General features: G+C 41.2%; 1 protein-coding gene across 1 annotated transcript in view; it reads right to left on the bottom strand.

Annotated features, from left to right (window-relative positions):
• The window catches only part of LOC124788970 (ATP-dependent translocase ABCB1-like), a 329,202-nt gene that overhangs the window by 210,905 nt on the left and 103,278 nt on the right, over positions 1 to 15,019 (bottom strand). The window contains exon 6 of the mRNA XM_047256259.1: positions 11,283 to 11,383. Within this exon, the coding sequence (XP_047112215.1) occupies positions 11,283 to 11,383 (101 nt within the window). The remainder of the gene's footprint in view (positions 1 to 11,282; positions 11,384 to 15,019) is intronic.

Below are 15,019 nucleotides of genomic sequence, written 5' to 3'. Positions count from 1 at the left end.
CTTCTCAACTTATCCACACACCACTAATGCAATACCCGTTGCCCATTATCCCCATTACACGAGGCATTTCGGACCTGGTGTACATGCGCAATGAGGAGATCATTGGCCTTCCTCGTCATAATTATACATATTTGGAGTATAAGTACTTCCTTGTCCATGAGCAAATATTTTTATGATCTGAACAAATGAATTTATGTGTGAGAATGCCCTATAACTGACACTTTCGGTGGCGCGGATTTGACATTAGATTAACGTTGTGCAACTTTACTCAAACTGTAACATTGCTCGGAGACGGAAGCGTGTAGATCTGCCACAAATCACCACTTAGCCTACTTTGCAGAGAGATCAAACATCCGAACTCCATATTCAGTGATGAGGCGTGAACATCCAACACCTTGTCGCCTACCTGTGGTTTCATCGTCCTGACCACATCCGATAGATGCTCAGACGACGGGACGAGAAAAACGGAGCAGCTTCACCGTTTCCAAGATGCTCCTCCACAGACCAGGGTCATAACCATCTATCCTTTATCACTGTCGCTAACGCCTATGGGTTTCCCCATTTTGTAACCCGTATCGTCACAATAATGGTTTCCGATTAGTCTCTCTTTCATCCATATACGTTCCTCACGTGTCCGTCGCGCAACAAGGTGGCCGTCAGTCTCGCGATGTGCAATGGTCATAACGTCTTGCCTGGTCAGTGTACGTGCAAACTAGTCTAAATGGAAGTGTTACAAATTTCAGAAACAGCTATGTAACACCGAGCAAACTACTCCTAAGCAGATTTATCTGCTGCCGCCAATTGAAAATTCTACTATGTTCGTGAAATTTTAGCCTCTTTATTTGAGACCTGATTTTGCCCACCCCATAAATCTTCCGACGAGGAAGGAACATAATAAATATCTAGCAGTGTTCCTTCATAGTTACTTCCATAATTTTACAAATTCTAGGACTCAAGGACTGTCGTAAGGTTTTACCACATTTGTCGTCCTTTTTGGATAAAATGGCTTTCTGTTTAAGGAGACAATGTATGACTGAATTTTGATTGACTTTTGATACGATCATTTTCTGTGACACAATAATAACCGTTTCGGCCTATAATGGTCATCTGCAGATCTTGTTGGTGGCACTTGTTAACAAATGAACATGAGTTGACAATGTATGAACATTTGTTAAGCGATTGCCGCACATCGCACCTAAAGAAGGCTATTGCAGGCAGAAACCGGTTTTGGTAGAGTCATACAAAAGCGATTGTTTCAAAGATAAACAGCACTTTATTCCTCATCCTCTACAACAAATGGTTCAAATGTCACTGAGCGCTATGGGACTTAACTTCTGAGGTCATCAGTCCCCTAGAACTTAGTACTACTTAAGCCTAACTAACCTAAGGACATCGCACACAGCCATGCCCGAGCCAGGATTCGAACCTGCGACCGCAGCGGTCGCCCGGTTCCAGACTGTAGCGCCTAGAACCGCTCGGCCACCTCGGCCGACCTCCTCTTCAACAGTTCTTGGTGTGAGGAGAGACCTTCATTATGATACAACCATAAAGTCGTCATTCACTAGATTTCCTTTCTTGATACCTACTCATCTCAACTTACTGGAACCAAAAACAGTTTGTTGCGTTTCTTGTACTCACACGGCTACTTTTAGTGTCAGCAATTATCAGTGCGTTAGATATTTTGGGCTGCAGTAACAAGCCCCGAATTTAACATGTTTTCTGTAAGAAACGATATGTGATGGCGAAAAGATGATGAAACTTGCATGCGACATCTTTTTGCAGATGCTGGAGTGAAATCTAACAGTAGGAGGACCCACGACCAAAATTTTTGAATTATAGCAATCCGCTGAAACCATTTGAAATCGATAGATTCGATGACCGTAAACCAAATAATATTAATCTCAGATGTTTTCGCTTCACGTCTGACCGCATTTTCAAAAATTACAACCAATTTTACCGAACTGTACCACAGCAATTTCTCTGATTTTTGGAATCTAGTTGAATGATTGGTTTAAGATATCAAACACATGTTTTTAAGTCGCCAGTAGTGAAAAACTGGGGTACCATTTGAAAAAAAATGAAACAAAATCGTTGTAAACCGTCTGAAAATATGCTTTACTAGTAAATTTGAATCAGTTAATGGCCGAAAATCATTTTTCAGAAGAAAATATGAGCACCTTACATTCTGAGACCGCTATGTAAACGTTAAAAATTTTACCGATCGGTAACAAAGCATTGCGCCAGCATTGCACAGAGGCAGAAAAAATTTATATCGCACAAATTTAGTGCACCATCTTACTAATCAGACAACTTTCCAATGCTCGAATTCATTACAAGGTCGCACTGAGGCTTATGAAAATCCATGTGGAACGGCATTGAATAAGCCCCAGCCTTCAAATTCTGATATGACTAATGAAGCGCTTACTCGAAACCATCGTAGTGATGAATTTCCTAAATGAATCACACAAAAATAAAGTGGGATAAAGTTAAAAAAGAATTTATTTAAAGGAAAAATACAAACTTTTCAATCACTGTCGGACTCATAAATATTATCATCATCACCAAAATCATTCTACAGGTCACTACCAATATTTTCAGTGTCTTGAAAACAAATAGAATTACTCAAAAATCATCCATTTCTTTACAAAAATCTTACTGTTAGATTCATGTCAGCTATACTTTTCGTGCATGCTTGCTACCCGAGAATCACGAAAAATCATAATGTCTCTTGTTGTCACACCATCAAAAATCTGTTATGTCTAGATCCGTTAGATTTTTCGTATGAGCGTTGCTCCATATATACGAAATATATTTTGTTTTCAATAAACGCTATTCCAGTCCTATTTTACAAGGCGGTAGCTTGCAGTCGTCAAAACTAGATAAATCAAAATTTAGAGCTGTAGAGCAATTTTTACTTTTCGTTTTATATGTCTGTGTAAAAATGTTTAATCTAACAAATCGACACGATTAAGGTTTTTTTGTCGAATAATCTGCACGTGAATTCTTCTGAGACGTTCTGTTGTGTTGGCAGAAGAGCCAACACCGTGTTACGAGGGGAGGCCGAAATGCACGCGTCTTAGCTCACGCAGGCTGGCGTGAGGAGGGAAGAACTATACTGACGTGAACTCTGGAACATGACAAGGAATTAGAATTCAGAAAGCGGACGTAATTAGTTTGATACTTAACTTTAATCCATTAATGATGAACATCGCTCTTGACGGTACATGATTCACAATATTATGTGTTCAGAATAGTAACTGAATATGGCGCCTTGCTAGGTCGTAGCAAATGAAGGCTATGCTAAACTGTCATCTCTGCAAATGAGAGCGTATGAAGACAGTGAACCATCGCTAGCAAAGTGTGCTGTACAACTGGGGCGAGTGCTAGGGAGTCTCTCTAGACTAGACCTGCCGTGTGGCGGCGCTCGGTCTGCAGTCACTGATAGTGGCGACACGCGGGTCCGGCGTATACAACGGACCGCGGCCGATTTAAAGGCTACCACCTAGCAAGTGTGGTGTCTGGCGGTGACACCATACGTTCAGTACCTTCTCAGCGTCTCACTACCTTTTGGTAGTGTGTAGAATTTTTCAGCATTGTCAATCTTTTTTTTTTTTTAACTTGTACTGGAGTGCGGGTTTGTAATCGCCGATGGTAATAGCACGAAAAACAGGTAAAAGTTTTGCTGCAGCAAACCGATTGTTCATACAGAAGTGAAGCATCAATGTAACGGCGGGAATTACTAACGCTATAATCCATCTAACTTTTTAAAAATTCCATAGTCACAAGCATCATAATTAAAACATCGGTTTTGACTACTGAACAGATACTCGACCCCGTTAACTTATTTCACAAACATGGTAAACAATCTTAGTATCTGCCTCATCGAACTCTTGACAAGTTAGACCTTCATTAACCGTTTGACGAAGAGTGCCAATTTTTTTTTTTTAGTTCGGCAGTCTTCTGACTGGTCTGACGCGGCCCGCAAAGAATTCCTCTACTGCGCCGATCTCTTCATCTCAGAGTAGCACTTGATTTACAGCTCCCCCCAGTACCACATAATTCATTCCCTGATGTATTAACGGATGTCCTATCATCTAGTCCCTCCTCCTTCTCAGTGTTTTCCACATATTCCTTTCATATCATATTCTGCTAAGAAACTCGTCATTCCTACCTTATCAGTCCATCTAATTTTCACATCCGCCTGTAGCACCACATCTCAAATGCTTCGATTCACTTCTTTTTCGGTTTGCCCACAGTCAGCTTTTTACTACCATACAATACTGTACTCCAAACGTACATTCGCAGAAATTTTTTCCTCACTTTAAGGCCTATGTTTCATGCTAGCAAACATCTCTTGGCCAGAAACGCCCTTTTTACAGGGGATAGTCTGCTTTTGATGTACTTCTTGCTCCGTCCAGCATTGGTTACTTTGCTGCCTGGGAAGCAGAATTCCTTAACTTCATCTGCTTCGTGTCCATCCATCCTGATGTTAAGTTTTTCGCTGTTCTCGTTTCTGCTACTTCCCATCACTTTCGTCTTTCTTTGATTTACTCCCAATCCAAATTCTGTACTTATTAGATCGTTCATTCCCTTCAGCATATCATATAACTCTTGTCCACTTTCACTTAGGATAGCAATGTCATAAGCGAATCGTATCATTGATATCCTTTCATCTTAAATTTTAATTCTACTCCTGAACCTTTCTTTTATTTCCATGATTGCTTCTTCAATGTACAGACTGAACAGTAGGGGGGAGGGGGGAAGACTACACCCCCTAGCATACACTTTTTTTAATCCGAGCGCTTCGTTCTTGGTCGTCCACTCTTACTGTTCCCTCTTGGCTGTTGTACATATTGTATATTATCCGTCTCTCCCTAAACCTTGATCCCGTTTTTCTCAGAATTATGAACATCTTGCAGTATTTTACATTGTCGAACACTTTTTCCAGGTCGACAAATCATATGAACGTGTCTTGATTTTCCTTCATCCTTGCTTCCCTTATCAACTGCAACGTCAGAATTGCCTCTCTGGTGCCTTTACCTTTTCTAGAGCCAAACTGATCGTTATCTAGCACATCCTCAATTTTCTTCTCCATCCTTCTATATATTATTCTTGTCGGGAACTTGGATTCATGAGCAGCCAAGCTGATTGTGTGATAATTCTCGCACTTATCAGCTCATACAGTCTTCGGAATTTTGAAGGTGATATTTGTCCGAAAGTCAAATAGTATAACCCAAGACCTCCTCTTCTACACACTTACGTGAACAGTCGCTGAGTTGCCACTTCTCACAATAATTTTAGAAATTCTCTACCCCTTCTATCTTATCTGACCTCAAGTGTGCCAAAGCTATTTTAAATTCTGATTCTAATACTAGATCGACTATCTCTTCTACACTGGCTTCTAGTTCTTCTCCTACTCCATCATCAGACAAGTCTTCATAATCCCAAAGACCTTCAATGTACTCTTTCCACCTATCCACTCTCTCCTCTGCATTTGATAGTGGAATTCCTCTTGCAGTCTTAATGTTACCACTCTTGCTTTTCATTTCATGGTAGTTTTGACTTTCCAGTATACTGAGTCAGTCTTTCCGACAATCATTTATTTTTAGATTTTTCCACATTTTACACGCAGCCATTTCTCCTTAGCTTCCTTGCACTTCCCGTTTATTTGATTTTCAAGTCACTTGTATATCTGCATTCCTGAATTTCCCTAAGCATTTTTGTAATTCTTTCTTTCAGCAATCATCTGAGGTAGTTCTTCTGTTACCTATTGTTCCTCCACAGTTACCTTCTTTATTCCCATGTTTTTCTTGCCAGCTTCTATAATTTACGTTTTGAGAGACGTCCATTCATCTTCAACTTAACTGGCTGCTGAAGTATTCCCTATCGCAGTATCTATAGCCGTAGAGAACTTCAAGATATCTCTTCACTCCTGAGTACTTCCGTACCCCATTTCTTAGCTTACTGATTCTTACTGCCTAGTCTCTCAACCTTCAGTCTACTCTTTACTATTGCGAAATGGTGATCTGAGTCTATATCTCCTCCTGAATATGCTTTATAATCCAGTATCTCATTTCGAAATCTCTGCCTGATCATGATGTTATCTAACTAAAATCTTCCCAAATCTCCCTGCCTTTTCCTCCTCTTGTGATTCTTGAACAGAGTACTTACTATTACTAGCTGAAATTTTTTACAAAACTCAATTAGTCCTCTCTCATGCCTTGCCCCAAGTCAATATTCTTCTCTGACCCTATTCTTCTACTCTTTCCCCTACAACTGCATTTCAGTTCCCTATGACTATTAGATTTTCATCTCCATTTACGTACTGTTTTATCCTTTCTCTATCCTCGTATAGTTTCTCTATCTTTTCATCTTCAGCTTGCGACTTCGGCATGTATACCTGAGCTATCGTTGTCGGTGTTGATTTGCTGTCGATTCTGACGAGAACGTCCCTAGCATTGAGATGTTCACTGTAAAACACCTTTTACCCTAACTTTCCTTTCATAACGAATCCTACTCCCGTTGCGCCATTTTCTGCTGCTGTTGATACTACACCATACTCCCCTGATCAAAATTCCTTGTTTTTTTTTTTCTTTTTACCTTCACTGATCCCTACTGTATCTAGAATGAGCCTTTGCATTTCCCTTTGCCGATGTTCTAGTTTGCCTACCACATTAAAGCTTCTGACATTCCACGCCCCGATTCGTAGAACGTTATCGTTCAACTGATTATTCAATCGTTTTCTCATGGTCACCTGCACCCTCTCAGTCCCCTCCTGGAGATCCGAATGGGAAACTATCCAGGGATCTTTTGACAATGCAGAGATCATCGTGACACTTTTTCAATGACCTGTGGATACTAGTTATGTGTCTTTAATGCAGTGGTTTCCATTGCTTTTTGCATCATCATGCAGTTGATCATTGCTGATTCTTCCGCCGTTAGGGGAAGTTTCACACTCCAAGGTGAAGAGAGTGCTCTGAACCTCTGTCCTCTCCTCCGCCCTCTTTGACAAGGCCGTTGGCAGAATGAGGGTGACTTATGCCGGAAGTCTTCGGCAGCGCATGTTGATTATTAATTAAAATTTATACGGTTGCGGGTTTCGAACCCAGGAGCGAGTATTTTTCATTACTAATCAAAGACGCTTCCCTCGCCTTTTTCTTTTGCGTTTTGTTCGTTATTGTTCGTTGTATTTGGTCCTAGCCGACGCCACATGACATCCGTTGAAGTTCGTTGTTGATTCCTTCCCTCAGTTTTTTCATTATTGAGACCAGCCAACTCCCTGACCGAACAGCTGACCTACCGCGCCGGCATCCCTAGAACACGGTTACCATGTCAATCCATTATTCATAGCTCATGTGATTAATGCGAATGGTTTTTATCGCGATAATCTACATTGTATCGTGTTGTGACCAATTAATAATTAAAAATTCGGCCAGAGCTTCTCTAGATTTTATAACTCTCAATTTCTTTGCGAAGCTGTGAGATGTGAGTCGAGGGACAAGAACGTAACAAGCAAATAGTAGTTCTCAACACTGGAGAGTAACAATTGCTGAAACGTTCTTTTTATTTCTGGAATTACTGGTGACATCGCTAAAATCTGGAAACAGTGTTTTGGTAATCCTTAGAGGCATCCAATTTTTTTGAACGATAAACCGAGTGGCTTCTAGAAAGTTCGATAAACTTTGTCGATATTTTCGAAAATGCACCCAGGCCAAATGTTGCTCTCAAATTCTCTGAAAACAAACGTTTCCGTAATAAAGTGACAGAATCTAAGTACATTTTTAACATCAGACGTATTGTAATAATACCATCTGCCAATTTCTTTGACATAGCAGAAATGAACCCCTGTGGTGCTGTGGGGTTTTTGACCGTTACTGCCCACCTAATTGGGTTCAGGCTCATCTACTCTAACGATTTTATGTGGTTTTGGTCGTAAAATGATGATACATGGTTTTGGTCGTAAACTCTCGTTCTATTATGAACTGTGGAGAGGAGCTTCGAAAGAATCACTGATAAACAGATGTAAAAATTGTGAACTAGATCAAGGATGGACTTACGCATCACTCCTGATCAATGGCATAAACAGAGATAAACTGGTGGCCTAGAAGATACAGAAAAGGAGTGAATCAAGAATTGGAAATGGCTGACATACCCATTCTTGTTGCCACAGGAACGTCACGTAAAAACGCTGGAAGCTAGTTTTGAAAAAGTCTGGATAACTGGCCCTGTGAGACTATGCTGTAACACAACAGGCCCAATGAACTGATTCTGCACCATACCACAACCGACATTTCCTGAGAAGTGTTCTTGAAAATGTGGATCCACATAACTATGTGGGTTTTCGTCGGTCCATCGATGTGAGTTATGAGTTTAACTGATATCGTGAAGACTGAAAGTACTCTATGTCATCGAAAGTATCAGGACACCTGGCTGAAAATGACTTACAAGTTCGTGGCGACCTCCATCGGTAATGGTGAAATTCAACATGGTGTTAGCCCACCCTTAGCCTTGATGACAGCTTCCACTCTCGCAGGCATACGTTCAATAAGGTGCTGGAAGCTTTCTTGGGGAATGGCAGCCCATTCTTCGCGGAGTGCTGCACTGAGGAGAGGTATTGTTATCGCTCGATGAGGCCTGGCACCAAGTCGGTGTTCCAAAACATTCCAAAGGTGTTCTATAGGATTCAGGTCATGACTCTGTGGAGACCAGTCCATTACAGGGATGTTATTTTCGTGTAACCACTCCGCCACAGGTCATGCATTATGAACAGGTGCTCGATCGTGTTGAAAGATGCAATCTCCATCCCTGAATTTCTCTTCAACAGTGGAAAGCAAGAAGGCGCTTGAAACATCAATGTAGGCCTGTGCTGTGATAGTGCCACGCAAAACAACAAGGGGTACAAGCCCCCTCCATGAAAAATACGACCACACCATAACACCACCGCCTCCGAATTTTACTGCTGGCACTACATCCGCTGGCAGACAACGTTCACCGTGCATTCGCCATACCCATACCGTGCCATCGGATCGCCATATTGTGTACCGTGATTCGTCACTCCACACAACATTTTCCACTGTTCAGTCGTTCAGTGTTTACGCTCTTTACATGAAGCGAGGCGTCGTTTGGAATTTACCGAATTGATGTGTGGGTTATGAGCAGCCGCTCGACCATGAAATCCAAGTTTTCGCATATCCTGCCTAACTGTCATAGTACTTGTAGTGAATACTGATGCAATTTGGAATTCCAGTGTGATGATCTGGATAGATGTCTGCCTATTACACATTACGACCCTCTTCAACTGTCGGCGGTCTCTGTCAGTCAACTAACGAGGTCGGCCTGTACGCTTTTGTGCTCTACGTGTCCCTTCAAGTTTCTACTTCCCTATCATATCGGAAACAGTGGTACTAGGGATGTTTAGGAGTGTGGAAATCTCGCATACAGACGTATGACACAAGTGACACCGAATCCCTGACCACCTTCGAAATCCGTGAGTTCCGCGGAGCGCCCCATTCTGCTCTCTCAAGATGTCTAATGGCAGCACAATGCACCTAATATGAAGTACGTATGTTTGGGGGTTTCCGGATATTTTTCATCACATAGCGTGACATGCTGAAGCAGACGAGCTTACCCTGGAAATTTAGAAGATTTCTTTGAAGTGACAGACCCAGCCATTGAATGGACTGAAAATTTAGACATTAATTCGTAGATTTAATTGTTTAGTTCTACTGATTTCGTAAAATTAATCAATTCACGAATGTTAGCTGTAGTTCAGTTTGTGCTGACATATGCTAAAGAAAAAATGTTAGCTCCTAAAATATTAACTATTTCTCCTGAAACAACCCATATGTCGTTTTCTTTCTTAATTTTTTTTAAGTGGTTCTTATACGCCCTGTATGACACCACAACATTCAGGTCATTTTCTTTTTTGTTAGCTACGTGTGTTTATAATGCGCTTCAACCACAAGGCCTCCGTTCTGGGATACAATTATAGCAAATAATTAATCACACCCATTACCACAGAATCCGTTGTCTCCAATACGTATTTTATGTAAATCAAGTGATTATTATAATTGACGATGTTAGAATACTACCAGTCACATTCCATCGTTGCTTTCTATTAGTCACAAAATTAATTTGGTTCTTCTATTTATTGCGTAATTGTTGGGCGAGGTCGCTGGCTAAGTGTTACAATTTTAAAATGCGTTAGTGGCGTGGCCACTAATCAGGTCTGCAGCTTGCGCATGTTCCATATTAGAGCGTGACAAGCCTTGAACCAGTAATGTCCGGTAGCTGAAATCTGCTAATGTACAGTCACGTGGAATACGTATCCGTCCGAGATCATAATGGGAGCTAACAAAGTCTTTGAGACTACTGATACGGTCTCAGTAATGTTTTGTCATTCCTTATAAATATTTCCAAATCACTTTCACTGGTTTTTCAATTTCACATCAATTGCTCGGTGATTAATCATTGTAGCATAATGTAAGGTATCAAGTTTAGGAACAGGTGGATGGCCCGCGCAACACGTCGAAGACAGGTGTGCACTTTGTTCCATTTTCGATGGACTCAACTTTTATTCTGACACGATCTTTGTTCTTTTCTCCCTGTATATGTTAAGCGACGCTCCGTATTTCACTAAGAGCTCTGTTAACGTTTAATCGTACCACGTTCAAATGGTTCAAATGGTTCAAATGGCTCTGAGCACTATGGGACTCAATTTCTGAGGTCATTAGTCCCCTAGAACTTAGAACTAGTTAAACCTAACTAACCTAAGTACATCACACACATCCATGCCCGAGGCAGGATTCGAACCTGCGACCGTAGCGGTCTCGCGGTTGCAGACTGCAGCGCCTAGAACCGCACGGCCACTTCGGCCGGCTCGTACCACGTAATAATGTTTCTTTCCGTCCCATTCCAGGAATGTGAGAACAATAACTGTAAACTTCCGTCTCCAAGACAACTATGGATGCGATACGAATGGGGTTAATGAAATATAATTGTAGAATTGCGTAAAAAATGGGCTGCTGAAATTTTCTATTTGTATAAGGCTACTGTCACACTATCCTGAATTAAGCACAAAATTACATCCATGTCTATAGATGAGATCTGTTCAGGAGAGAATATGGGAATTTGCAAATGCTATACTCCACATATCAAAAAGAGTCATGCATTTAGTTCGTATTGAAACTACAACCAAGTAAACTTCGAAAATACTGTTACATGATTTGGGCGAGCCGAATATTTGAGGCTGATAGGCGTCAAAAGAGGATGCTTTTACTTACTCGGTCATACTGCTTGCGAACTCCCCAGTTTGCTGCGTATCGTACCAGCCAATATCCTGCTGCAGGGCAGACTTCAGGAATAGATCACGTATCCGATGAACCTACAGAAACAAAATTCGTGTCTTACAATATACTTCTTCGACAGGTCACACAAAATTTAAAAAACCTGGACAAAGAATACAGATTTTCTAGTTTTTATATTCTCTTTGTAACACTCAAGAGAATCTTCGGATTTGCATTCTAATCCACACAATCGAACGGAACTGCAAAATTTGTACTGTCCTTAATGAATTAGATTTCTCTTCTTACCGTTGGCAACAATAGTAACTTTTTATCAAAAGTTGGAAACACTGATTACCATGTAGCGTTCCATCGACGGCTAACCACAAGAAGTGGTGGAGGCAAGTGAATGTGGTCTTGAAAATGGAAACTTCTAAAGTATGTGATAAGATCACGTAAAACTACTGTCACTCTCTGTTTCACAAATTTGCTTTACTCCGTTATAAGGCCTACTAGAACGCTCTTGGTTGAAATGGCTCTGAGCACTATGGGACTTAACTTCTGAAGTCATCAGTCCACTAGAACTTAGAACTACTTAAACCTAACTAACCTATTGACGTCACACACACCCATGACCGAGGAAGCATTCGAACCTGCGACCATAGCGGTCGCGCGGTTCCAGACTGTAGCGCCTAGAACCGCTCGGCCATTCCGGCCGGCTACTAGAATGCTCTCTGTGAAGCGTTCCTGGTGCCACATATAAACACTAGCTCTGTAGCAAGCAGCTGTCGCGGTGCGAACGACATGTTCTTGATGAAAGCTGCAAATTGCAGATCGTTTCAAAGAACACTGAAACGTTCTTATTAATGGAACGGCACCGAAAGACAACTTTTATTTCATGCGCTGAAGATCCTGAACTTGCTTTCGTCATTCACATGGGTGTTATATTGTGAAAATCAGGCAAGGAAAAAAAATATATAAAAAATCACTGTTTTGATATGCGAGGCATTTGGGTAACAACATTCTTATTGTGAGACGTCAATTAGTATCATATAGTCAATATCCTGTGGTACATCATGCATGTCTGAAGGACGTTTCGCAGTACACCGCTAAACAGAGACACTGTAATAAAACAGGCCGCGACAATAATAATTAAGTCTCTCCATATGTGGGAATCACAGCAGTTGCGCGAGTGCAGGACGTAGACACTCAGTGATATATGAAGATTTGAGTTGATCCTGGAGGCGTGCCCGGATACCCAGAGTGGTTAAGGAGACCACCGGCGCAAAGCGAGAAATGCGAGTTCGAGTCCCGGTCCGGCATAAATTTTCATTTGTCACTAAAACATTGTGCAGAAGCAGTCTAATAGCATTCGAAATTCCGTCAGTATTTCATCAGCCGTTTGCTTTACCTGTCTGAATACTGCAGAATGAATGTGTTGTTGTTACCGCTGCCTCAATGATTCCACGACAGCCGGAGAAGAGGTTCTTTGTACCTCCTGCCTAACCAACCATCCTGTGATGTCATCTTGACATGTTACGGGATCTAGAAGGCTCAAATCTCTCTGACCCGTAACGGAAAGTGTCAGAAGTGATCTTTATCTTCGAGAAATGTCGTGGGCCATCATACATCATCTGCGCAGGGGGGTGAGTGGAAAATCCGCGGGTCTTAAGTCGTCTTAATGTGCGGCGGCTTGTACTCCTGAGAGGGCCTCTGCCTAGTTGCAGCTGCTTCTTAACGGTCATATCGGTGGGGTGGCTTCTGGAGTCGGTCTTCAACCTAGACGTCTTAACTATTACCGTTGCTCTTCCTGAAGGTCGCCGCTTGCAGAGTCATCTCTGGGGTCTGAATCGGTGACAGTGACGGCTACCGTAAGACATTAATGTTATTTTGCACTAATTGGCGCCGATGCTTAAGAACGCTTGCATGCTGGTACCTGAATTTGTTGGGCGCCATGCACGGCTTGGCTGATGTTTCCGTGCCGCCGTTGTGTTTTGTTACTGTACATAAATAAGGGTCGACGGCATCTTAGCACAAGCCGAATTGTAATATTCAGATGAGTAACGTTATCAGCGTTGCTAACAGAACTAGTTATTCCAGGCATGGATCACGGCACGTAATTCGTTAGTTGAGCGTATTGCAATAAACCGTTCAGTTAAAATAAAATCATTTATGTTATGTTTCTAGCTTGGATAACCAAGTAATAAAAATTTTAGCATACTTATCAATTGCAAATAAGAATTTCAAAATTTGGTGGTATTATAACCGTGTGAGAAATCACTGTAATTAATATGTAATGAAAATTTTGATATTTGATAACTGTAGTAAAGAAATTGTTAGGAGAATCTTTAAAATTATTATGAAGACACGTGTTTGTTGGATGCTGAAACTGTAATGAAGGCACTGTGTTTTAAAGGAATATGTCACACGCACTCCAGCTTAGCCGTTCCACTCACTAGGAGCTAGAAGTGGTTTGAATCATGAGTCTGCTGATTGGTTTGATGCGGCCCACCATTAATTCCTCTTCTGCGCCAATCTCTTCATTCAGAGTAGCAATTGCAGCCAACGTCAACAATTATTCGCTTGATATATTCCAATTTCTGTCTTCCTCTACATTTTTTACCCTCTGTAGCTGCCTCTAGTATCATGGAAGAAGTTCCTTGATGTCTCAACTGATGTCCTATCATATTGTCCTTTCTTCATGTCAGTGTTTCCACATATTCCGTTCCTCGCCGATTCTGCGTAAAACCTCCTCATTCCTTACCTTATCAGTCCACTTCATCTTCAACATCTCAAATGCTTCTATTCGCTTGCGTTTCGGTTTTTCCACAGTTAATATTTCACTATCATACAATGCTCTGCTCCAAATGTACAGTCTTGAAATTTCTTCCTCAAATTAAGGCCCATGTTTGATACTAGTAGGTTTCTCTTGGACAGAAATGCTGTTCTTGCCAGTGTTTGTCTGTTTTGAATGTCCTCCTTGCTCCTACCTTCATTGTTTATTTTGCTGCATAGGTAGCAGAAATCTTTAACTTTGTCTACTTCGTCATCCCCAGTTATGATATTAAGTTTCTCGCTGTTCTCATTTCTGCTGCTTCTCATTATTTTCGTCTGTCTTCAAGGTACTCTCAGTCCATGTTTTGTATTCATTATACTGTTCATTCCATTCAGCAGATCCTGCAATTGTTCTTCAGTTTCACTGAGAATAGAAAGGTCATCAGCGAATTTTATCATTGATGTCCTTTAGCCTTGAATTTTAATTCCACGCTTAAATCATTCTTTTATTTCCATCACTGCTTCTTTAGTTTGTAGCTTGACCAGTAAGGGCGAAAGACTACATCCCTGTCTTACATCCGAGCATTTCATCCTTGGTCTTCCACTCTTATTGTTCCCCCTTGGGACCTGTACATGTCTCAACACAGGATTATACAGCCAAACGGTTGCCAAAATGAGCACAGCTGCTCTAATTTCTGACCATTGCTTGTTCGCAATGTAATTTTACAGTTTATCAAAATTTCATTCTGATGAAGACGCCCTTAGTAGGAGCCGAAACCTAGGTCAATGTACCAAACAGTTATCTGGAACCAGCCGGCTGTATAATCCTTTGTTGAAACTAGTAAACGGTTGTTGAGTAACAGCCATGTTTAAAACTGTCTCGCACATATTGTATATTACCCATATATAGCTTACCCCTATTTTCCTCAGAACCGCGAACATCATCTAACATTTGACACTAT

Source organism: Schistocerca piceifrons, chromosome 3 (genome assembly GCF_021461385.2).
Source record: "Schistocerca piceifrons isolate TAMUIC-IGC-003096 chromosome 3, iqSchPice1.1, whole genome shotgun sequence".
Classification (NCBI taxonomy): domain Eukaryota; kingdom Metazoa; phylum Arthropoda; class Insecta; order Orthoptera; family Acrididae; genus Schistocerca; species Schistocerca piceifrons.
This window is presented reverse-complemented; position numbering and strand designations above follow the sequence as displayed.